Source organism: Molothrus ater, chromosome 13 (assembly GCF_012460135.2).
Source record: "Molothrus ater isolate BHLD 08-10-18 breed brown headed cowbird chromosome 13, BPBGC_Mater_1.1, whole genome shotgun sequence".
Taxonomy (NCBI): Eukaryota; Metazoa; Chordata; class Aves; order Passeriformes; family Icteridae; genus Molothrus; species Molothrus ater.
Genome location: NC_050490.2, coordinates 8,494,126 through 8,517,684, shown reverse-complemented (window position 1 = coordinate 8,517,684; position 23,559 = coordinate 8,494,126). Strand labels below are relative to the sequence as shown.

The 23,559-nt window shown below is 38.1% G+C and overlaps 1 protein-coding gene across 1 annotated transcript in view; it reads right to left on the bottom strand.

Annotated features, from left to right (window-relative positions):
- Nucleotides 1-217: 217 nt before the first annotated feature.
- Nucleotides 218-23,559, bottom strand: part of MYO5C (myosin VC) — a 34,061-nt gene continuing 10,719 nt past the window's right edge. The window contains exons 14-41 of the mRNA XM_036389976.1: nucleotides 22,891-22,974; nucleotides 21,884-22,018; nucleotides 21,453-21,550; nucleotides 19,876-19,962; nucleotides 19,679-19,790; nucleotides 18,552-18,763; nucleotides 17,184-17,349; nucleotides 16,685-16,831; nucleotides 15,960-16,124; nucleotides 15,642-15,735; nucleotides 15,024-15,087; nucleotides 13,818-13,998; nucleotides 13,159-13,252; nucleotides 12,264-12,327; nucleotides 12,097-12,177; nucleotides 11,527-11,707; nucleotides 10,587-10,681; nucleotides 9,774-9,836; nucleotides 9,406-9,571; nucleotides 9,055-9,157; nucleotides 8,278-8,367; nucleotides 7,187-7,341; nucleotides 5,978-6,067; nucleotides 4,653-4,803; nucleotides 3,958-4,240; nucleotides 2,759-2,933; nucleotides 2,158-2,238; nucleotides 218-1,900 (exon numbers count right to left, since the gene is read on the bottom strand). Of these exons, the coding sequence (XP_036245869.1) occupies nucleotides 1,748-1,900; nucleotides 2,158-2,238; nucleotides 2,759-2,933; nucleotides 3,958-4,240; nucleotides 4,653-4,803; nucleotides 5,978-6,067; nucleotides 7,187-7,341; nucleotides 8,278-8,367; nucleotides 9,055-9,157; nucleotides 9,406-9,571; nucleotides 9,774-9,836; nucleotides 10,587-10,681; nucleotides 11,527-11,707; nucleotides 12,097-12,177; nucleotides 12,264-12,327; nucleotides 13,159-13,252; nucleotides 13,818-13,998; nucleotides 15,024-15,087; nucleotides 15,642-15,735; nucleotides 15,960-16,124; nucleotides 16,685-16,831; nucleotides 17,184-17,349; nucleotides 18,552-18,763; nucleotides 19,679-19,790; nucleotides 19,876-19,962; nucleotides 21,453-21,550; nucleotides 21,884-22,018; nucleotides 22,891-22,974 (3,570 nt within the window). The 3' untranslated portion in view covers nucleotides 218-1,747. The remainder of the gene's footprint in view (nucleotides 1,901-2,157; nucleotides 2,239-2,758; nucleotides 2,934-3,957; nucleotides 4,241-4,652; nucleotides 4,804-5,977; nucleotides 6,068-7,186; nucleotides 7,342-8,277; nucleotides 8,368-9,054; nucleotides 9,158-9,405; nucleotides 9,572-9,773; nucleotides 9,837-10,586; nucleotides 10,682-11,526; nucleotides 11,708-12,096; nucleotides 12,178-12,263; nucleotides 12,328-13,158; nucleotides 13,253-13,817; nucleotides 13,999-15,023; nucleotides 15,088-15,641; nucleotides 15,736-15,959; nucleotides 16,125-16,684; nucleotides 16,832-17,183; nucleotides 17,350-18,551; nucleotides 18,764-19,678; nucleotides 19,791-19,875; nucleotides 19,963-21,452; nucleotides 21,551-21,883; nucleotides 22,019-22,890; nucleotides 22,975-23,559) is intronic.

Genomic DNA, 23,559 nt, shown 5'->3' with positions numbered 1-23,559 from the left:
ATTAAACTATTTCCAGAAATTCATGAGGAGCCAAGGACAGCACACAATGCTGACAGGAAGAGACACAATGTTACAGCAAAGCAACTAAATTAAATAAATGTTTCTGGTGCAGTACAAGACTGACAACACTCACAAATGCTCACGTAGTTCCAAGTAACTTCTTTCAAATGATTCCATACTGAAAACATAACTATTGCATCACACAAAGAACTACAAATTGATTTAAAACTACTTTATTTAATATGTTAAAATAGTTTACCTACATGTGTTATCTTTTGTACAGCTTTTACTGTTATTGAACAAACCACAAAATTTTCCTTCATATATTTTGACTATATCTCTGTGGATATCATGAGGAACATGACACTGTACATGGTAAGCACCAGGAACACTAAATAGCAAGAATGATTCCCTGTTTATACTTAAAGGTTGTTTGTGAAATTAAACAAGTACTAACACTGTAGTAATAGTAAAAAAAAATCAAAGAAATTGTTCCTTAAATTAACTCAATTCATTAGCTATTTATATTATATTCCTTTAGCTATTTCAGAGCTTTAGTACTTGATTTCAAGAACTATGGGAAACAGAGTAGCTAGAAACACAGTATTAGTTACCTATTTAAGGACAGTCACCCTTGTGGTGAGGTGAATGCTATTTCCCCTGCTGTTCTGACAGGGTCCAGAACTAAATAAAGTTATGTTTTACTCCCTGACCACAGGGAGAAGGCTGAACAAAGCAGAAAGGAGACAATTTCTGCATTTAAAGATCCTGCAACTGAAATTATGTAAGTAAAGGTGAAATGTAAGGAATTAAGCTTGGTTTATCATTAACACCAGACCACAATTGCTGCATCTGCTCCTATTCAGTCTCTGGACTGGAGGAGGGAAACCAGCAAAATGAGAAAGGCAGGAAGGTGATGCGTGCATACTCAATCTGTATTCTGAAATTCATTGCACTGCAGATGGAACCAAACCAGGAGATGACTCCTGCCTTTCAGAGAACCAAGCTTGTACTTCAAACCTGGATCATAGCATGAATTTTATATCTAACTTTTCTATTACAATAACCGATATTGAATCCAAACTTGGCACTGCAGAGAACAGAACTGAAACCTGTCTCCAAGAAGAGCACCTAAGTCCCTGCTCTGGCCAAGGAGCTGTGCAGAGTGCCTGAGCTGCAGTGCAAGCGCTCCGAGAGCCGAGCCAGCCCACCTACAAAAAGACATTGTGGGTTTGTAACAGCCATTCTCTTAGATTGATCTCAGTTCCCCTCTTCACAGAAAGGTGAAAGCCAGTCTCAAATATATCAAGGCAAAGAATTGAATTGCCTTGAGAAGAAAAAAACCCCTCTCATTACAGGAAGTGAAGGCAAAGAAAATTGTAAAGCAGTAACATCTATCACATGCCAGTCTTCTCCTCTGACTGCTGCTGACAGGGCAGCAATGCAGACTTGTCAGATAAATGCTTTTCTTGTCAGCTGTGGACTAAAAACTGTATGGTAAGCTTTGTGTCCAGGTGATGATATAAAGTTATTCTTGTAGGACTGAAATGAAGGAAGAAGAGTAAGAAAAGGGAGAAGGAAATAACAAGACAAAATTACTCCTACTCTTCAAGTCTTGACCAAGGAACAAGTTTTTAACAGCTTAATTCACTGCATGCTGCCATACTATCCAGCAGCTGGTGAAATGAACCATGACAGTCTGCTGTCTTTATAGAGTCTCTGAGGAAATACCAATTCACTGGCTTTATTAAACCCTCGTGAGAAAGCCAAGTTTGAAGCTGCTGGGGACTTGTATCAGTTCCAAAGCATGCGGAGAGGGGGTGAAAGGAAACGTCACTTGGAAGAGATGCTTGGTATCAAGCATCAGCTGTGGGACATCCTCACGGTTGTTTAGCATAGCCTGAAATCAGAACAGAAAGAGTGCGAAAACAATGGATTAAGAATCAAAGCAAAGCCAGTACATTGCTTTCTTCCCATGGCAAATCTTGCTTTTTCATGATGTTAAGCAGATTTGCTTGCATCACTTTCAAGTGCCTAGAAGATGAGCTACTTAGTAATAATGTGATGTAAAGGCCAAGAACAACTGTAAAGCATCAAAACTCATGTGTGTGAAGTACCCTGTGAGCTGAATATAGAAACAGCAGTGGCAGCTCTTACCTGGACCTTCCGAACAAACGATGGAGTCACTCTTTTCTCAAAGTCATCTATTGGAGTGTATGAGTTCAGGATCTTAACTATCTGCTCAAATTACAAAAGATTATTTTAGTGTGTCATAAAAAGGGAGAAGACAAAAAGAAGTAAGCATTATTACGACATTCTTACTGATATTTAATTAAGGTTTCGGTAAAACATTTTGCAGTAAAGAGAGAATTTTGACTTGTCACCTACTGAGTTGTTACATATATGGTGATTGCTATGACTCATTTCCAGAGGTGTCAGCAGATCAAGGAGATGTAGAAAAAGCTGAATTTATTAAGGGAAACAATAAGAAAAAACCCATGACATACTAAAAAAAATACGTTGTGGAACAAAAATGTGGGATATACCAAAGCAGGAAAGCATTCACCATGGAGCAGTTAAAATACTCAAAGCAATCAGGAATAAGGATTTAAAATTTCAGCTTAACAAGTGATGATGTGGAATGCTGAAGAATGCTGCTTTTATGAAATGAAAGTCCAATGGCTTTTTGCAATAAATTATTTGAGATAGCTAAGATTCTGCAATCAGTGCTGCCAGAAGAAAACAGATGGTTCATTACCTGCACAGTAGAAAGAGATGTGCAGTGTTCACATATTTCCTTGGCATCATCATCTGTGATCTTTTTAACCTGAAGGAGCCAGGCTGCTTGAGACAGGGGCTCCAAAGTTTCTTTGGCATTGCTGCTTTGAAGATTCTTGTCCTTAAGCCATTCTTCCAAGTAGCTGATATTACATCTGGGTTAAACCATGAACAAAGAACAGAAATGTCAGGTTCCCCTTGATGAGCAGGTTACTTTGAAGACTGCTAAGGAAGAAAGATTCTTCTAATGTTGTGTTCAAATTAATATATTTTAAGCTAAAAACAATACCTGCAGGTCGTAAAAATCAAACTATTAATAGCTTATTTAACTATAAATTAAATCATTGTTATAGTTCAATTCTTATTTTTTCTTCATTGTCTATTTTTTAAAGCTTGGCTAATAGAAAGCAAGTTATTAGTTTAGCTGTTGTTTCCAGAAAATTACTAACATATACTGACTGGCATTGTCTACTGGCATTGTCTACTGTATGGCATTAAAACATTTATTTGCAACTGAGCATGTACAGGAAATGAGAACAATCTTTGCTGTTACAAAGCAGGGCCAGGCTTATAAAGGATGATCAGCTTTCTTCTAATAATGTTCCCAGATGGGCCAAGATTTTACTGATTTTCCTTCCCCTGAGCCTGCAGACTGACTCATGGAAAACAAATGCACTGTTTCTTCTGCAAAACAGTTAGGAGCATGTTTCCTTGGTGCTTGCAACAGGAGAGATGATGCTCAATCTACACCCTCCAAGGCTCTGTCCCAGTGCCTTTGTTGTCACAGAGCATGAAACATGCAAGTCAGCTTTTGTATCCCTGCCAGCCCTGAGACACTGCACCTGTTCACTGTGGTAAGAAAGAATTAAAAATACTGTTGGTCACATCACGGATGAGCTAGCATGGAAAGAATCCTAACCATGCCTGACTTTAAGCTTCTGACTGTAATTTTCTCTGCCTTTTCCTCCACCAGTGTTTCCATGGAAAGAACAATTTATAGTTGTCACGTTGAGAAAGCTCAGCCCAAAATACGAAGTTTTGCTTTTCCAAAGGAAGCAAAAACAACTGGCAACTTCCAACAGAACAGTCACAGACTATCCAGTGACTTAGAGGGAAAGGACATTACATACAAATGTTAAAAAATCATTCTCAGGCTTGCTGAAACTTTGCTGGCTTTACCTTATCTGCATTCCTTTTCTACAGGAGCACATGTCCTTGCGGAGAAAGAGACTATTGAGGGTGACAGCTCCAATCAGAAAGAAAAGCTGCTTCACTGTCTGCTTTAGGAGCTCAGAGTCCAAGCCATTCTGACACATAGTGCTATAAAAATAGCTGAGCTGCTGCAAGATAGAGGTCATAGTGTAGGTATCCGTGTCATCTATACTGGAAGAACGCTTACGGAATCCCGTAGGTTTCAGGCCAGAAATTCCTTGAAGACTTTCATATTCCAGCATGCCTGGTACTGAAATACAACAGAAAATAACTGATGAAATCAAAATTCCCAAGGCTCCTTTCAGTTACATTAATTATTGAACAAAACCTACTTTCAGGATATTTTAGAAGTTAATTGATACAAGAAAAATAAGATACTGACAAAGGCTTCCGGAGCACGCAATTTTAAAAAAGCCTTTTATTTTTGTATGATGTTGCTCCGATTCACAGCATTATCCTAGACTAGGAAGTTTTGAGGAAAAAGTCTGGGAATATATGATTCAGTGAAATTTGTATGTGTTTTGTAGAAACACACATGCAGGAACACCTATGTATGAATATCAGGAGAAAGAAGTCTGTCCCACCCTCTGCCTCCCTGTATGAGCTTTCTTCATATGCTTCACAAGTTACATTTAGGTGCTCTTGGATTGCTGTTGTCTTACCAATCATGTGCTGAATGTTGTTCTCCATTACAATAATGAATTGGTGATATATTTGAATGGCCAGATCACTGAGAATTTGTCTGTATTCTGAGAGATCAAAATGCTTCAAACAGTTCTTATTCTGACGTGGAGTGTTATGCTTCATGAATTCCTATAAGTGAGTAGTAAATATAATTAGAAATCACATAATGTGGTAATTATAAATTGTTACTGCAATGTGTTGGAGTTACTCATTCCATCTCTGGCTGAACACAGAATGAGTCAAAGCTAATGTCAGTGGGTGCTTCCTGTACTTAATTTTCCAGTTAACGCTGATGTTTGCTGCGCTCCTAAAGCCAAAGGAAAGACACGCATAGATGTCAATGAACTTTGGAGCAACTCCCAGATCTCTTAAACAGAAAGCAAACCCTCTCTGCTCTCTTCTCATCTCCCTACCCGTCCCGTCCCCCCCCCCCAAAAAAAAAACCTACCAAAAAAAGCCAACAACATAGCTGTTTCAACTATGATGGCAAACAAAAACATCTGCATTGTATTGTTGTAAAGGGATATTAATTTTTGGACTTTTCATTAGCAAAGTTCTGACTTCAAAAGTCTACCCCAAATCCTAACCTGTGTGAGGTGTTTAATATTCATTAGAACTCAGATTAAAAGGAAATTCTGGATTCAGAGCTTTCCCTACTGCTGCAACCCCAGTCACAGAGTGTTGGAAATAAAGCCTAACAGGTTTGGGTTCTGGGTGACCCCGCTGTGGCCACGAGAGGGAGCGACGCCAAGCCCAGCTCAGGACACCCGAGCCTATAAAACCTCTTAAAAATACAGTCGGAGTTTCCAACTGAAAAGAATGAAAAGAAACTTGAATCTCAGGATGACATTTAGCTTAACAAGCAAGTGAAATAAAGGAAAAACCTGAACAGTATGTTGTTTTGCTTCCTTCCAGAGGTTTTCTTCTATTTTGGTAGCAGTAAGTATCTGAATGGCCCTAATTATAAAATAGTAAAACTGTTTTATTTATATACATGGTCAGATATCTGAAGTCCACCTCTAATTAAACTCACGTGGAAAGATTCAAATGAAGCAGCAGTTTCCATGTCATGGCTTTAACCTACTTTAGCACTTTGATGTTTCCTTCATTTCCCTTGATCCATTAATTCTGTACTGTCTTATTATTTGTATAAGACACATAACACCACTGCAGAGCAATGTGAGTATATAAATACCTGTAAGGAACACTGGTGAGCTGGTGAATAGTTATTAATTAATGCTATTTTAAATTTCAATTAAAATCTGTCAAAAGTAATGGAATTATTTTATTTAATCAATCCTACCTCTTCCCCGCTGTACTGCTTCAAACAGTTAAGAAAATAATATGTGTTGGAAAGCCAAAAGGACAACATCTCAAAGTCTTCTGAATGTTCCTGAAAGGGTAAGTAAAGCAGTCTTACTATGGTACTGTCTCATGAAGTTAATTCAATAATTAAACTTAAAACCATTACAGCATTGGTAGAACAGAGCCTATCTATAGCAGAATGAGCACAGAGCATCTGAAAGGGGCTGAACAAATCCTGCTCTGTTTTCAGGCTAACACATAACAAAGATCCCTCTTTTGTTTGGTAAATACTGTTTAAGTATTCTTAATAGACAGGCTAAATAATAACCCTGAACAAACAGTTCTACAATTCCTGTGGATATGTAGTGTGCTGGAGGGCTTCCTGCAAAGAAGTGTGAACAACACCTGCATTCACAAATGAAACTGCACTACATAAAAACACAGTTCTAACTATCTATGTCTCTTTTTTATTAGCTGAGTAAACACAAGCTTCTCTAATGGATAAACTGTGCTATAAATTTGTTTGTGTACAAACTTATAGGCGTTCTCTGTACAACACGTCCAACTGCATGAACCACAGTCCATTCCTGCCTGTGCTTCCTCCCTGTGTCTGGTGTTTCACTCCATTATAAATCCATAACAAAGCATTCACAGAGCTGAATTTGTTATGCATATAGCATGGCAATTTTAGTTTATAATATAATTTTGTACACGGGCTGGCAATTTGATTCTAATCGTTTGGGTTCTAGTGCTGCAGTACAGATGACATGTTGAATTACACCAGCAGCTAAGCAGTGCAAAATCCTCCTCAGAGTCCACTACCAGCTTGCTGCCAGACATACCAGCCTTCATTTCTGTCCCTCTGACTTTGAACAGTGCTGAAAGCACAGGTGCACTTCACCTAATTAGCTACTCATTGTAAAATGTAAAGTGCTTGAAATGATTTTGTCAACAACATCTTCAGATAAAAATAATTTATGTTAATGCATTCTGTGGATTCTGTGTTCAGCACAGCAGAACCTCAGCTGGAGACTTTACAGGGATGCTACTACAAACCTCAAAAAGATGTCACTAATCATTATCATTCCCTTCTAGGAATATCAGCAAGTGGAAGTGTTGGCATTCCCCAGGTACCACACATACATCTTGTAAACCTTGTGTTAAAAATCAAAAAGCACAGTACAGTACACTCAAACACAGCTCCTACCTTAACAACCTGCTTGATGCCATCAATGGTTACATTCATGAAAGACTTCAGCATGTCAGCATCGTTCAGGTAATCTGCATACCTCACACACATGAACAGGATGTGAGCTGGAAGGCCAGGAATCATATTAACTACAACTCCGCGGGGCTTCAAATCTGCATGGAGGAGAGTCATCTGGTTTATTATGGAAAAATCCAATTTTCAGTGTAGCATTCCAAAAAAGACAAGCACCATGCTGTTCCTTTCTGCAGTGACCAGTCACATAATAACTGATTTACTGGTGAACCTCTTGTTTCTGACAACTTCTGTAACAGTAATGCTCACATATGAGTATTAATTATATTTTCCTGAGGGGTAACAGAGTATTGTAGCAAATTCTAAGGTCCAGCACGGGCTATGCCAGGCAGGACAACTTCAAAAAGCAAATTACATTTAACTACCCACTGGATGCCCCACCAAGTTCCATTGCTTAGGGCCACACCTTTGTTCACAAAAACATTAACATTCAAAAGTGAGAAGAAAAGGCAGGTGTTGTTAATTTAATAATGGTACAAATGTACATGGAAAATTTGTCAAATTCACTATTAATTGTAAGTTGATGAGAAAAGCTGGTTGGGCAGCAAGACTGATACTGTCAAGTAGCTCAGATGAGGGACAAAATCATTCTACAAGAGAAACATGAAGTACAGTTCCTTTCAGTGAAGACATGGCAAGGACAGACAGGAGAGCAACCATCACACATGGATATAAGCACAGTGACTTACAGACTTAGTAGATGACCAGGAAGAAAGTAAATTGAAGTCCTTGGTGTGCTCTTGGGATTTATAGCTTTAGAGGTGGATAAAGAGTAAGCAAGGTAACAGAGTCAGCATTATGAAGAGTCAGAGAAATTATTTTTACAGAGATAAAGCACTTCTGTATTTGAAATATCTGGTACTGGAAAGAGAGCAGTACAAATTGTACTGGTGGTAAGAGAATGGGAAAAAGGCAACTTAGAATGAAAGTGCAATATGGTGCCACGTAGTTTTTGTTACAGTGTTCTGAATATTGTTGATATTAGACTTATAAAATTCTAAGTTTTACTAAAATACCGAGGATCAGATTCTGAATGATCCTTTCTTCATCCTCTTTTTTGTACTCCATCATTCCAATGTACTCTTTGGGCACAGTGGGCACAAGGGCTTCAGCTGTCAAACACAAAAGCACTGTTACTTCCAGGTTAATGGTTAAGCTAATGGTCATGTTAGAACAAACTACTGGAGAAAAGTAGTTTTCTCCATAATAAAGACAGCACACACTAATGTTCTTATGGCTCCAAGCATTATGAGTTAAGTAACATTTATATTATTCATGAATAGCTTCCCTGGATTCAGTGGGATTACTTGCAGTAATAAGAAAAAATAAACAGCAAAGTTACACCTCTACATTAGACAACTTAGCAGTGTTTTTGAGAGCATCCTGTAGTGAAGAATTAATTTATCTGTAAGAGCTTTGTACAGACTAACTTCACATCAGGAATCATCTGCCACTTGAAGGCTCATGGGTGGGGTTCCTTGTCAGATGCAGAACTAACACTGGTGGCTCAGAGGGTTTGTGTGAGGGTGTGCATAAACTGTTGTTGGCAGGACTTTATCCCTGTGCCTGGATCTTTATCATCTAGACCAGGTCCCTGCATGCCTATGATTTAGCTGGGGAAAAAACAAACACACCAGGAAAGGACTTCTATGTCATTTGTGTTGATGATTCCCCTGGCACATTTTTCTGAGGTATTAAATTTCTAACTCCACCCCAAACTCCACCTTTTTAAAAATATATTTTTTCTTCAAACAGACACTGAGCATTCAAAGCTATTAAACAAAATAAATCACATAATAATATCTTACATTTTTCAATAGTCTTGGTCAGAGTTTTGATCTGATCTTCTAATTTTTTTATTATTCTGTCTTTCATGTCTAGCTTTTCTTCAAGATCCTGTAATAATCAAAGTCAGTGAGTTCAGAGTAAACACAATCAAAAAATGTTTTCTACTGTTTCATGTTATTGCCACAATTAATATTATGATGTGCTTTTACTTATATTTGCTGGAAGAAACACCCTCATATCTTTTTTTTCCCTAAATTATTTGAAGAAATATCCTATCCATACCACAAAATCATAATTTCATTCTTTTTATCCTGCATTTCAGGTACAGTTTCTTAATGACAATTTCATTTCCTCACCAAGTTTTCCACAGCAAGTCGAGTTGTCACTTGCTTTATCTTGCTTTGTAGTTCACCCTGGACTTCATCTTGCATCACACCATTGCTCAGTCCCTCAATTCCTTGGATTGTGTCCTTCAGATTCTCTTTTTCTTTTATGTCTACTTCATTCTGGGCCTCAGTAGTTCTAAAAATAGGTAAGAAGTCTTGTCTCTTAATCTTTTGTGAAAGCACAGTCAGATCATACTTGTCCATTAGTTATTACCTGTACAAAATACTCTAAGGCAAATCTTAAGTGGAATGTAATTTAAGAGTTTAAGTGATTCTGTTACTACAGCTTATAGTGTAGTAACACTTTTTTCTTATTAAAAAAATTATTTAAAAATTACCGTCTTTGTGTCCTATCCCGTTCCAGCTCATAATGCAGCCGATTTGACATCTCTTCCATTTTTTTTCAATAATAAATGGCAGCAAAACCCAAAACCAAACAGAAACAACAAAATCAAAGGTATTTACTGTTCAGTACTAGTATTCAGTAAATCTTTCATACACTCACTGTTTTGTTTCATCTAATGAAATTGAATGATTGATGCCAGCTAATGTAACAGAGAAATATGTGACTACTCCATACCACACAGAAAATCCTACGGGATGAAGAATTTTGATACTACTAATTTCTTGCAGTTGGCAGTAAAACTACTCATAAATTTTAAATCAGTTGCCTAGGAAGACACTGCAGTTACAGACACTCCAAATCTTCAGCAGGGTATGCTTTCCTAAATTGAGAACTTTTCCCTCTGTCTCCCACTCTGAGCTTTACAGCATTCTCTTAAGTCTACCTCATTGAGTATGCCGTAAGTTCCAAATGATCTTTCCTTTTCATTGCTGTTTCCAAAGGACATACTCCATTTCACATATTCTTAGCAGAGCCCTATGGAATACTTTTGGAGACTTCCAAACCCCAGAACTGAATGACCTCAAAAAGGTAAAAAAAGCACATATTTGCATGAATCTTATTTTTTCAGAAGATACATAACACATATTTTTCATTGCATTTCTCCCATTTTACTAGTAAGAAAGTAAGTAATAAGACAATGAAGTCATGATGGAATATTAATTCAGCTTTTAGAAGTTCAGCTCCAGGGAATTCATCAAGTTCACCTCAACCAACTGAAAGACTGGGGGCCATAGTGGGACCATTACCTTTCAACTTTATGGTCTGCTCTTGAAGACGGTTTTCAAGATCTAACTTTTGATTTTCAAGTTCAGCAACTTGCTGCTTAAGATCTGGGATTACCTTTTAGAGAAAAAGGAGATTTGTGTATTTCAGCACCTTCCTTCTTTTCAAATCCCTGCAGTAGTTCCTAAGTCACCTCATGACCCTGAACTGCCAATAGTCCAAACCAGAGAGAGGCTCTGGGGAGGTTCTGCTGCCTGCTTGCCTGACTTGTTTGACTTTTCTGCAGGCACCTTCTGCTGGCCACTCTTAAAAACTAAATACTGAGCTAATCAAATAGTTGGACTTTCCCACTACTACCATTGTTTTGTTCTACTTTAAAGGAAATTACACTATGGCTTTAATTTCCCTAGTTCAATTAACAGTGAAAAAACCCCCTCGACATTCCATAAAACAGTTACAAAAATAATATCATAAATAACTTTTCCTTTTATTTTCGATTTTCGTAACTCTGTTTTGAAAACATTTCTTCGATTATTTTTCAGAAAAATGATATGGCATGTGCAATCTTCTGGAACAGCACGAGTTCCTTGTGTCAGACCGTTTTGCACAGCACCAGGTGTCAGGCTCTGCAGCCATGCCTGTAGCAGGTTTTGGAATGTGTAGCTGCCCTCTGGTGGGGGAAGCCTCAGAACTCTGAGGAGGCTTCTGAGAAAAATCTCAAATCAGGTTTATGCATATGAAAAGGCAAAAAGTCTCTGCGAGGCTGCCCCAGCAGGCTGGACACTCAGACAGTAAATTTGGCTGTCTCCTTACACACCACCCCAGCATGCAGGCAAGGAGCCTCAGCGATGTGCCACCTTACATGGCCCCATTTGTTCGAGCCTTGAGGTTTCAAAGATATGCCCACAATATTCTGAGAGCCAGAAACACATCTGGATTGTGCTTCTGCACCTGGACCTTACCAGATTTTCTGAAGTTAGCCTGCTAACTTCCAACCGAATGCCATCATTTATGTCATTTTCCTCTCGGAATAATTTCTGTAGATGATTAATATCTTGACTAAGATGTTCAACTTTAAAGTTCAAACCCTCAATCTCCTTCTCATATATTTCTTTCTGAGACTGGAAATGGCTTTCCAATACTCTGTTAAAACAAAAAGGAGAAAGAACATGGCAGATGCAGAACGACCTTGATTAAATGGGTCAAATTTAATACAAAGTGAAAACAAAGTACTGTGATTAACACAGAGATATTCCATTACATCACCTGTGCATTAAAGGAGTTGAAAATTATGCATGGTATCTCAGAGGAAACACATTTTCCTGACTGACACATCCACACTTATCTCACTGGCTTGGAAGAAGTTTATTCAACTGATTTCAAACTGCTTGGCTCATCATATAATGTAGTGCTTGTTCATTTCCTTAACAGAAGTTCAGCACTGCACTGTAGAATTTGTTACCCAATGATCTTTTGATTTATCTTCTAGGTCACAGCTTGGAGTTTTGGAAACACTGAAGAACTGAACTAACCTTGTGGCTTTTTTCAAGCCCTCATAAGCAAACCACAGCTCTCCATCCTCATTTAAGTGCTCCAGATCCTCTGTAGAGAGTCTAGAATGCAAGGCAGAAGCATTAGTGTGCAGATGACCATAATGCATTCCTTAAGCCTTTTTGAAGATGCCTCAGAACAAAATTACCTGCTTCTTACATCTTCAAAATCGTAACTTTCAAGTAGCTGCTTTGTAACTTCTGACATCTTTTCTGGAAAAAACCCCACAAAGTTTATAAAATTCATTATTTTCTCTGCGTGTTTCATTATAAAGATCAAACCACCCTCTTCCTAAATCTAACAAGGTTCTTCCCTGGTGCTCAGTAAATATATCCGATTTACCAGAGGAATACCATGAGGGACTCAGTTCTACTTTGGGACATGTAGGAACATTAGGTTGATGTACCACCAATACTCTTTTTTTCAAAACTTTCAATGCAAAGTTACATCTTCCTGGTCTGAATCTGGGCAACTCCTAGAGTTCTACAGATGATTTATCATCTTGTGCCAGGTTACTACATTAAATGCTGCAAATAGAGGCTTGCTCTTTGACATTATTATCATTAAACAAAGTTCACAATAGTAGCACTTGTTAAGTATATTTTTCCAAAGAGAACCCAACTCAGCAAGTTATTTAAGCATATTTGACATCATTGGACTTAGGACAAAGGACAGGATGAATGAAAACTAGATAATATATTGTTTACACATTTTTGGGTCCCTTGTTAAACTCTAAGTGAAGTTTAGATTTTAGGTGAAATTTAAATCATTAGTTTGTATTTCTAAACACAAATGAGAAATGTCTGAAATCAGAGTTTCCTCAAAGGGGTACCCCAGATCTCAGTGTTCAGTGACCACTTTGTACACTGTATACATACATATATATATTAAAAAAAAAAAAAAAATATATATATATATATATGGATGGAATTAAACCACCATGGGATGGGAAAGAGAACTGGAGTTCTGTCATAGCTGACATTGAAGAGATCAATTTAAACTGGCCTGGCTCAATTCTCTGCACTATCTGGTATGAAGCTTACCCCTCAATTCTCTCTTCTGTGAGTGGGCCTGCTTTTCAACATCCAACTTCTGTGTCTGAAGAAGTTCAATTTCCTTTTGCAATTCAGGTATTTTCTGAATCAAACAGAAATCATATACTGACACAAGGAGTGGATGACAAGGGCTGAGTATCAGTTAAATCATAATTATAATTAAGAACAAGTTAATAGGGTGAAAAGCTTAAAATGTGTTGTGTTCTCAGGCATCGGAGCAGAACAGTAATGTGAGGTACTGAAAGAAAAATGTTAGTGCCATGGAATTGACTCAGAGAACAAAAATGTGACTTTACACTAATTTAAGGTTCGGTTTATAAGCTACATGTATGGAAAATCCCCAGAGAAACTAATACTTTCTCAGGAAAATGGAAGGAAAACAGATCTATATATTCAAATTTATAAATATTAAAGCACAATTACTCTTGAAAACATGCAATTATTACTGCAAGCACTAACTTGCATTGTCTACTACATGAAAATAATGCAATATAGTGATGTACCAAATACAGCTTATTAACTACAGCTTCTTCTAAAAATGGACTGGAAATAAAAAAATTAGTGAAGATAATCTATAAGCAAAACATGCACATTCTCCACTTGCTTTCTCTAGCAAAGACTCCAAAATGAAATGAGTCATGTTTTACCTGTGCTTGTTTTGTAAGCTGTCCTACTTCCATTTTTAAGCCATCCTGAATGATAATTTCTTGCTGAATTTGTTGCTGTAGCTGAATTTTTTCTTCTTTCAGGATCTTAATTTCTCCCTTGAGCAGTTCAATCTCCTTTTCATAGTCCTGCTTCTGGTTTTGGAAATTTTTCTCAAGTATCCTAAAGCACACAATGAAAAGGTAATTTTATTTGTCTACATTCCTAAGTGAAAAAGTGGGCTTTGTTTTAGTTTAATTTGAAGGATGTGCTTCCTTGAAGAACACTTAAATGAACCATAATTACTTGAAAATGCCATCCTACATCCTCAGAATCCACCCACATAATGGATGATAATGGGAGGAGAACATCCCTATATTTTCTAAGAGTTTTAGTATATTTAGTTTTCCTTTACAGTTTCTTACAGTTTCCAGAATATTTCTGCTGGATTGCTTCCAGCATCACACAGGTAATGAGCAAACCAGAAAAACTAGGAAAAGAAATCCTCTTAATGTAGTCTGAAGGTATTGGCAGGTGAAATCAGACTGAGCTGGAGCACCACAGAGCTTCCAGCCCTCAGGAGCAGTGACTGATTGCTCTCTTCACACTTCAGAGAACAGCACTTCTCTGGCACTGAAGGTTCTCTGTCTTGGACTGGAAAAGTAATTGGGAAATAAACACTTGATCCAAGAAAAGCATGCTGAAAGCAACAGCCATTTGTTGATTAATAACAGGATTTTTACTGCAAATTAAATATCTAAGGGGGGGATAAAAAGCTTTTTCCTTTGTATATTTAACTGAATGTCCTTTACAAACACTGCCTTTCCCTCACACTGAATCCTTCCATTCTGTCCTTTCATATTCACTTCTCAGGAGTTCTGACTGGTGTGGCCATCAGCTGCTCTTCCTCTCCTGAGCAAATTCTGAGGACATCTCCAAAGAAACCATTACCACCAATTCTCAGAGACACAAGAAAAGATAACAAATTGGAAAAGCAAGAACAGTTTGATTTCCTGCATATGACTCACCACAAACAAGGATGTGCTTTTCCTAAACTCTGCATGAAGTACTTCAGTACCAGCACTAGTGCCCAAGAACATGGACAGATTCATAACTGATGTCAGCATAATACATTTGCAGGAGAAAGAAAGGGAAGGAAAGAGAAAAAATGAATGCTGCTTCAAAGAAATAAAATTCAGATTACATACATTCGCTGGTTTTCTTCTTTTTGTACATCATTGAAGAGTTGCTGTGTGAGGTCATCCATTTTCTCTGTCAAAAAATATTTTAATATTTCAAAGACCTTCATGCAACTGTGTCCATTTATTAAAAAAGCACGACCATGATGAGAAGTTTTGTTTTAGTAAGTAATCCTTAACATATTCTGAGGTTGAAATTGCTCTCTCAAGTGCCAAAAATTATCACAGTACATTTATTAAGTAATGCTATAGAAACAAAAAGATTCTGAAGCACAAAATTGTGCAATTATTCATCTAAAGTATACTTGATCTCATGTGCTGCCTGTGTCCTTTGAAATTAGATTCCTAAAAGTAGTGTATTAAAGGAAGCAAGGATGAAGCTACAATTTGAAGGAACACATGTATGAAAAGGGACATGTAACAGGAGGAGAGGTCCTGCTACTGAAAGAACAAATTTAAATTAACTCTTAATAAAAACACTTGTGCTACTCATCCTAAGCAAGAGAAGGACCAACTTTCAATTTACTACAATTTCAGCACTTTTATAGAACAAAAGCAATTTACTTTTGCTGAAAAACTGACTTTACCCCACTATAACTCCTTTGAAACTCCCTTTAGTTATTGTACCTTTCATTTCCTCAGTTTTTTCTTGGAGTTTTATTTCTAAGGTCTTCTTTTGTTCTTGTAATTCTTTATTTTGATTCTCAAGTTTTAAGATTTTCTGTACAGGCAAAAAGTAAGCAAAATATACAAATTACAAAGGAGGAAGAAATAGGCCACAGAAGATCTTACATTTAAAGAAGCATAAATGGACTCTCTTCCTTTCTTGCTGCCTTCCCCCAAAAGAGTAGTTACTTAGAAACTCTCAAATAATGCATTTGATAAATCCAGTAACTGAAAACATTACTTAAGAATAAAAGCACACAGATGGCAATTATAATATACCTGCTCACTGTCCTCTTTATACTTTTTCCCTTTCTCTTCATATGTTCTCTTTTGAGCAGTTAATTTTTCGAGTTCTGATTCAAGTTTCTGAATTGTATCCACATCATTCATATGAGCTGAAGCCAGATTGGTCAATCGTTCCAGCAAGCCATGATTTTCTCTACTCTGCAATGAGCAGGACAGGATAAAAGGAAATAGAAAAATGCACTGAAACTGTTCCATAGAATTTTAAGGGGAGATTAAAATCCTGACCTACTTCTTCTCTCCATCCCATATCAGTCACGATTATTTCAACCCAGGACTGTTTCCATCAACTAGATTAAAACTACCATTTTAAAGATAATTTGGCTGGAATGGCTCTCAAAAATAAGCTGCAAAATAAACATAATGTTGAATTCTCCAAAATTACAAAACATGTTGTACCAGAGGAATATCTCACACATCCTTCATCCTAACACTAACAACCCCATCCCGAGACTGGATGGACTTTAGAAACAGTAAAAAAAATCAAAAAGGTAATTGCAGACTCTTCTGATTTGCATAATTAACCCAAAATACAAGGAAACCCTAGATGATTTTTTCTACTCTGGGTGTAGAAAGCCTAGTAGTTTGTTATAAAGGACCATAACCCTTACATACTTTCCTGTCTTCTCATCAACATCTTTAACTAGAGCAGATAGGATAAAAAACTTAGCACAAATCAGAAGCTGACTGCTTCCCCTCACCTGTTCTTCTATCCTTTTCTGCAGCTGCTGAACTCTGTATGAGAGCTGGATATTCAACACGAAGCGCCGAATGTTCTGGAACCTGCGCCTGGCCAGCCATGCACGGGCATATTTCTGGAGAACCACAGCCTTCTGCTCCTCACGCATCTTTAAAACAAAGGGTTAGCATCCCTCTGTAATTAGCTCAATCCACAGCAATTGTAACAGCCTGTGAGTCTACACACACTGGTGAGGACAATGCAGCTCAGGGAAATATCAAAATATTGAAATATCCAGGCTGCAGGCACATTTGAGCCACTGTAGTAATCACAGTAAATGGTCTGCATCCAGCATAAACCAGACAGAGAACTTGGTAAAAAAACTAAAAAAACAGAGCAGAAGATATGAAAACCAGATGTGCAAAAGGTAAAGTTTTAGGAATAACTGCTATTGTGTTCATCTTTTTTAGAGAGCACAAGTTGTCTCCAGTTACTGAAATAAGATGTTTGATAGGCTGTACCTTGCGATACTTTTTTCTTGCTAGAAATCCTCTTGTGTAAGCTTGGATTGTCACAGCAGCCACAAGGATGAGCTGGCAAAGTCTACGGACGAGGTAACCCCGACAGTATTTCTGAATGATTATAGCTGCCCATGTTTCCTTCAGATTTCTTGCAGTTACAGCTTGCCTTAATTCAAAAAACAATAAAATTTACTTAGGTCACATTGGATTTCTCATGCTCATTGCCTTGGTCAGTCAAATTACATACACACACACAAAAAAAAGTGAAGATATCAAAACTGAGCATCCATTATTAAAAATAGAGCTTGTTCTTCAACCAAAGTGAAGGACAGGGAGTTATCCACCACTTTTATATGTGCCCACAAGCATTTGTTCTGATGGTCTCTTTATGAAAACCTCAAAGCCTACACAGAGCCATGTTTCATTCTGCTTTGACAATGCCTGGTGCACTTTCTTTGCAATAATTTGTCCACACTAATCCGCACACCCCTGATTTCCTCTCTGGCTCTGAAGCTCAGCAGAAAGCCCAACTGGGCCATCTATTATCAGCTAAGGACTGAGCTCACAGGCAGACAGGCCTCTTGGGGATCTGGCAGACAACGCTGGAAACCTGTTGGGGTACTTCTCTCATACCAGTTAAATAACTTGACCATGTTCAAGTTCATAATTACAATCAAGAGGAAATGGAAATACAATTGTGGGAATCCTTAAAATCTGAGGGTTTTGGGAAAGCTGCAAAAGGCAGGCTTCAGAGACAGCAGAACTGTGATTAGAGCTAAGCAATAGCCCTAAGATTGGTCAGCAGAAAAATTATGTAAAAAGTAGAAAAGTAGGGACAAATAGAACAATGGTCTGTGTATTAACACTGGTCTAGAATAACTCCCTAAGCTGCAGAAAAGTATATCTAGCAAGATATGAGGAAGTTCTAAGCTTAATAATGGAGCTCTGTGCATTGTGTTTTAAGGCTTACAAGCAGGTATTGTATTTGAAATAAGCAAGCATTGTTTTAACCGAGGGTATGTGTGCTTTTAGTGGTTGGATAGAACTACTGTCAATATGCTTTTGCTTTGTGTGATTGGTCAAAAAACTTTTAAACTAAGTTGGAACATTAAGTTCTTAGTCTGCTGCCTGGGATGTGAGCTGCTGGCATCTTCCCATTGTCACAACCATGTAATGAGACTGATGCTGAAAAGTAAAACAGCTCAAGGCGCGTTCCAGGCAGTCCCATCCCGTTTGTTACTTGTACACAGCCCCCAGCCGGCGATAAAACCTGACTTGCTCTTAGATAAAACCTCCCCTTGGGGCACCAGCTGGCCCTGTGTGAGGCTGCAGCCAGGAGCAGGACAGCTCCCTGGGCAGGGTGGGTACCTGACGGTGCGCTGCCCACGGTAGTACTGCTGCACGGTGAGCGCCGCGCGGCGCAGGGCCACGAAGCGCCGGCGCTGCAGCCAGCCCCGCACGCGCCGCTGCAGCAGCGTGCACGCCTGCCGCAGCCTGTCCGAGCGCAGCTTCTCCAGGTAAGCCACCTGCCCCGCTCTGAAAAAAATCTTTGTTCTCCCAAACTGATACTGGTTAGGATCCTGAAAGAGAAAACAGTAGGTTCGTTAAGTTTTTAGCTTATTTTTGTGGGCCAGATATTCTCTTCCTTTTATAAATTGTCACTTCAGGCAAGCTCTGCTTCAAGACACCATCTTCCTAAATAAGAATATCTTCTCTGCCTGCTATGTAGATAGGAGTATGTAGGGGGGAAAACCCACTTAGCAGGAAAGACACAGAGAACAACATCAAAAGTTGTACACTCATGATCTAAAATTAAAGGGAGGCTCTGGACTCATCATCAAGGCCTCAACCTCCTCACCTCCTCCTACAGGTCTGGTTCCATGGGCTCAGCAGCACCTTTTGATGCACGTTTCTAGCCTAGAACCAGTGAGCTGTGCGAGCAAAAACTTGGGGTGAGGCTGCTTTTAGGTTCCAGCTCTCCCCCTTGGCCTGTGCCAGAGCTACTCAGCAGGTGTGTCTGTGTTTGGTGTCACACATCCCTGAATCTGAGCTCAGTCCTGGCATGCTGGCTTGACCAGGACCAGCCTCACCACCACAGGCTCACCTAACAAATAGAAGCAATGTGCAGAATAGCAAATTTTTGAACAGCTCTTCAATAAGCTGCATTCCACCATCGAAACCCATCTTGTGCTTGTAATACTTGACAAATGTATACCATTTACTGTTTACTGGTTTATAAATACAGGATCTTTTCTATTTTGCAAGTGACAATATTAAGCACAGAGTGGTTAAATTCTCTGTCTATGGCCACATCATGACTGTCACAGCACAAGATTACTGACCCACAAGCCTGTGTACAGCACAGTAAATCAGGAAAAACAGCAATAATGTAAATACCTTTCCTGCCTGAGGAGAGATACTACCCTTGACAAAAGAGACCTTTTATTACTCATAGATGCTGTAATACATCTATTGGCTGGTGCAGACAAACCAACCTGGATCAGCCTCTGCAAAACAATCTTGCAAATCTGTTTCTTGTCATTTATGGAGAGCTCCTGCTGTGTCATAAGAATGCTGTAACGGCTGAAAAACTCAATGTAAGTCCACCTGGAAAATTAGAAGTTAACAAATTAATTTCATTAACAGACAAGTAGGTGTTTTGTGGCACAGGGGGGCTCACTGCTATCCCTACCTGGATGGGTAGCTCTGTGCACTAATCCGAATCGTTTCCAAAACACCACATGCTCGCAGCTGCTGAGCAACTCTCTTGGAATCAAACCTAAAAAAAAAAGCAGTGTTATACTTTGCATTCTTCTGGGTTTGGCATGCTGTAATAATTAGAACCATTCTACCAACTGGATTTGTATTTCTGCTCATAGGACATAAAGCTGCCTGCTTCTTATATAGTGTCTTACTCCATACCACATATTAAAAAGAAAAATCTATTGAAAAATCTGGGTTTTCTGTTTCTTTCTCAAAACTAAAGAAGACTGTATTTATTTGTTTATCTATCTCACTAAAATTCCTATTTCCTTTCAGTATTAACTGTGACAGTTCACAGCAGCAAGTGGTAAAGAATAGTTCCACTCTCAGCACAAAACAGACACAGAATAAACCCTCTCAACAGCCCATTAGGAAGAAACTCTCCAAGTATTTTTTATCCCATTCATTATGAATAAACCAGGATTTGCTCATTAATACCTGGGTTCAAAATTACAAACACAAGGCATGGAAAGTCTCTTTCCTGCTCTGGACCAGAGCTGTTATGCCCACAGAGCACACCACCAGTGTCAATTCAGTACTAGCCAAGAGAGTCCTGTGGCTGGCAGATGACTACAGTGTTCTTTCAGAAGCTCTTGGTGCACTCTTCTTGTCTAATTCTGACATATTTTTACATTATCCAAGCTATTTCTGCCCTCACTGCAGGATCATGAGATCTCAGTGCAGTGATAGCGATATAATATCACCAGTAACGTGTTTTGCATGGAAAGATTTTGTCTGGCTACAAGAAAATGAGCTAACATACTTAAAAGACTGAATTTAGAATCAAAGCTGGCCTCTTCCCTCCTACTCATATGTGACAAAGGCTTTAATTTCATTTGCCAGTGCACTGCCTGCCAGCTGGAAGTTGTATAGCTGACACCAGAGTGCTTCCACAGGTCTGCCCAAACAGAGACCAAGAGCTGCATTAAAGTTTACTCCTGCTCACAGGTTAGTGGTTATCCATCTGGTCATAGGAATTATGAAAATTATCTACCACATATGACTGTATTGAAACATTAAAATTACATAAAAGTTGGCGGAAAATCTGGGGCTATGTTCAACAGTGTTCACATCTTTTCTGACTTCTAAAGCTATTTTAAATATTTCTGCAGACAACAGGGAGTTTCACAAAGAAAATGGCAGAGGTTTTTATTCTCCAAATATGAATTGGGGTTAATCCATACTGCATAAGGGCAACACACCAATATAAAATATTGATCAACTAAAACCAAAGGAGGAAAACCTTTACCCTAAAAATATTCTGACAAATGCACAAGCACTAGTATCTAATTTGAAAATTATTAGGTTAAAGAGTTTTTAAGGTAACAATAATGATACGTAAACATTCAATTTCTGTAAGAAGACAATATTTTTTTTCAAATTCACATATCTGGGAAGGAAAACCATGTTCTGTATGGGAAGTTTCTCCACAATAAGAGTTTAGCTTGCTGTCACATCACTACAGTGATACAGAAAACCACAGCTGAGCACAGCTAACATACTTACTCAAAAGGCAACTTCTCATCATTTGGCTTTATGCATCTCACATAATGAGGAGTGGTTGCATTGAGTGTCACCATAAGTAAAGACAAAGAATTCCTGAACTGGAAAATACCAGACATAAGAGTTTTGCTAATGAAATATTTCAGTAAAAAGTCAAATCTTGGTCCTTTAGTTATTTGGTAGGTTTTGGCTGGACACTGGGAAATAGGTTTTAGATCTTAAATGCAGGAAATTGAAGACTGTGGCTGTACCAAACAGCCTCCCATCTATAAAATAAACACATCTATTATACCCAGACCTGGAGCACTGCTCTGTGGCTCTTGCTGTCCTGAAAACTGGACAGTTCCCCATGAACAGTGACAGAACCCAGTGTCAGACTGCCCAGCATTTCCCAGCAAGTGCAAACACCACAGAATAGCAGGTTTGTGGGGTACCTTACTGCCCACAGTGGTCCGGAGCTGTTTGTTGGGTGATTTCAGAACAGGTCTGGCAGATTTGATGTTTATAGCTGAACTGAAAGGTGAGATGGACACTGGACTGTCTTGAAAAAAATTTGCACACAGATGAAACTAAAAGTGTGGTGAAAGAACCAGAGTTAAACACTGTGTAACTGCAGCATCATTTTAATCAAAATTACATTTACTATACCGTAAAATGCAAACCCCTCAATACTTAGGCCAGGTATTTTGAACTGGGTATCAAACAAACAACAACTGAAAAAAGAGTTGCAATGATTCTGAGTCTATTGTGAAGCACTCACACATTCCACACACAGAACTCAACATCTGTGAAAGCAGCCTGCAAAAGCTTTTTCAATATAAGCAAATATGGACATAAATACAGAGCAGAGCTAAAAATAAGAGCACTTAAGGCTGTGTTTTCACAATATGCAATTTAAATTAAGAATATGTTTTCAGGTCAGACGAAGTCAGCTTAAGAGTAATCCTGAAGTCTCAAGGCTATAGACTTCAAAGGGACAAGCAGGTGGGAAGTGGCAGGCACACATAAGACACCTGATGTTTTCCTTGCCCTGGCATTCTCTTAATCTCTTTTGAAGAATAAACAAAGGCAGTTGTTAATGATAAACCACCTATCAAAGCTGCATGCAATGACTACAGGAGGAAAAAAAAAAGTTTTTCAGTTACAGGGATTACAAAATGCTCTTGAAGGGAGATATTAAAAGAAAACCCCAACATAGCTAGCAAAGTAAATGCACATATATGAAGAAATTGAATACTGTGTTTTTTTCATCTTGTATATTATTTGATGGTAAAAATACACACTTCTATGATATTAAATAAATTAATAAAAATAAGACTAAATTAATTTATTCAACCTATTAAAAATTTGTATATCAGAAGAAACATTTTAAAATCAGATCTGAATTAATTCCAGTAAAATCAGGTATTCAGCAGATTAATTATTACTGTTTGTCACAAACCTTGCTCTCTTTCAAGATTTCAATCAATACTTCGTGTACTGTATCTCTGTTTTTTTCCAGAAATCCTTCACATTTATATTCTACCTGTGCAAAAACGTGAAATCATTAACTTTTCAGCAACACATAAACAAACAGTTGGCAAAATAATAATTTTTACTCTCCCAGCTGTGGTTGCCAAGAGCTCTTTATTAATCTCAAACATGACGGCTGAAACTCTGCTTTTCCCAATTCCATTAACTCAGGATTACACACATGGATCCTGCAAATTTAGAAGCAGGAGAAACTGCCAAAATCCAAATCCTTCTGCCTTCATTAGGAACTTCTTTCCTCCTTTCTTCATTATTCTATGACTTCAAATCAAGGCAGCAAAAAGGAATAATACATCTGAAATGTAAATAACTGAGACTAAAATTTGTATGAGCTACAACTATAACTGTTCCATTTATACATTCTATTATTTTTCTGCTTTTTTATCTTGATGATTTATTTTTATGCTCTTAAATTCATTATCTTAACATCTTGTATTTAAATGTCATGTTACAGGCAGTACTACCAATAAACAAATAGCACTATTAGAGATCAATTTTACAGACGTTCCAAATAGGTGTGGCTAATATATCTTATTTCCTACATTTGGTTGTTTTCTGAATGAGCAACTGCTAGAAACAC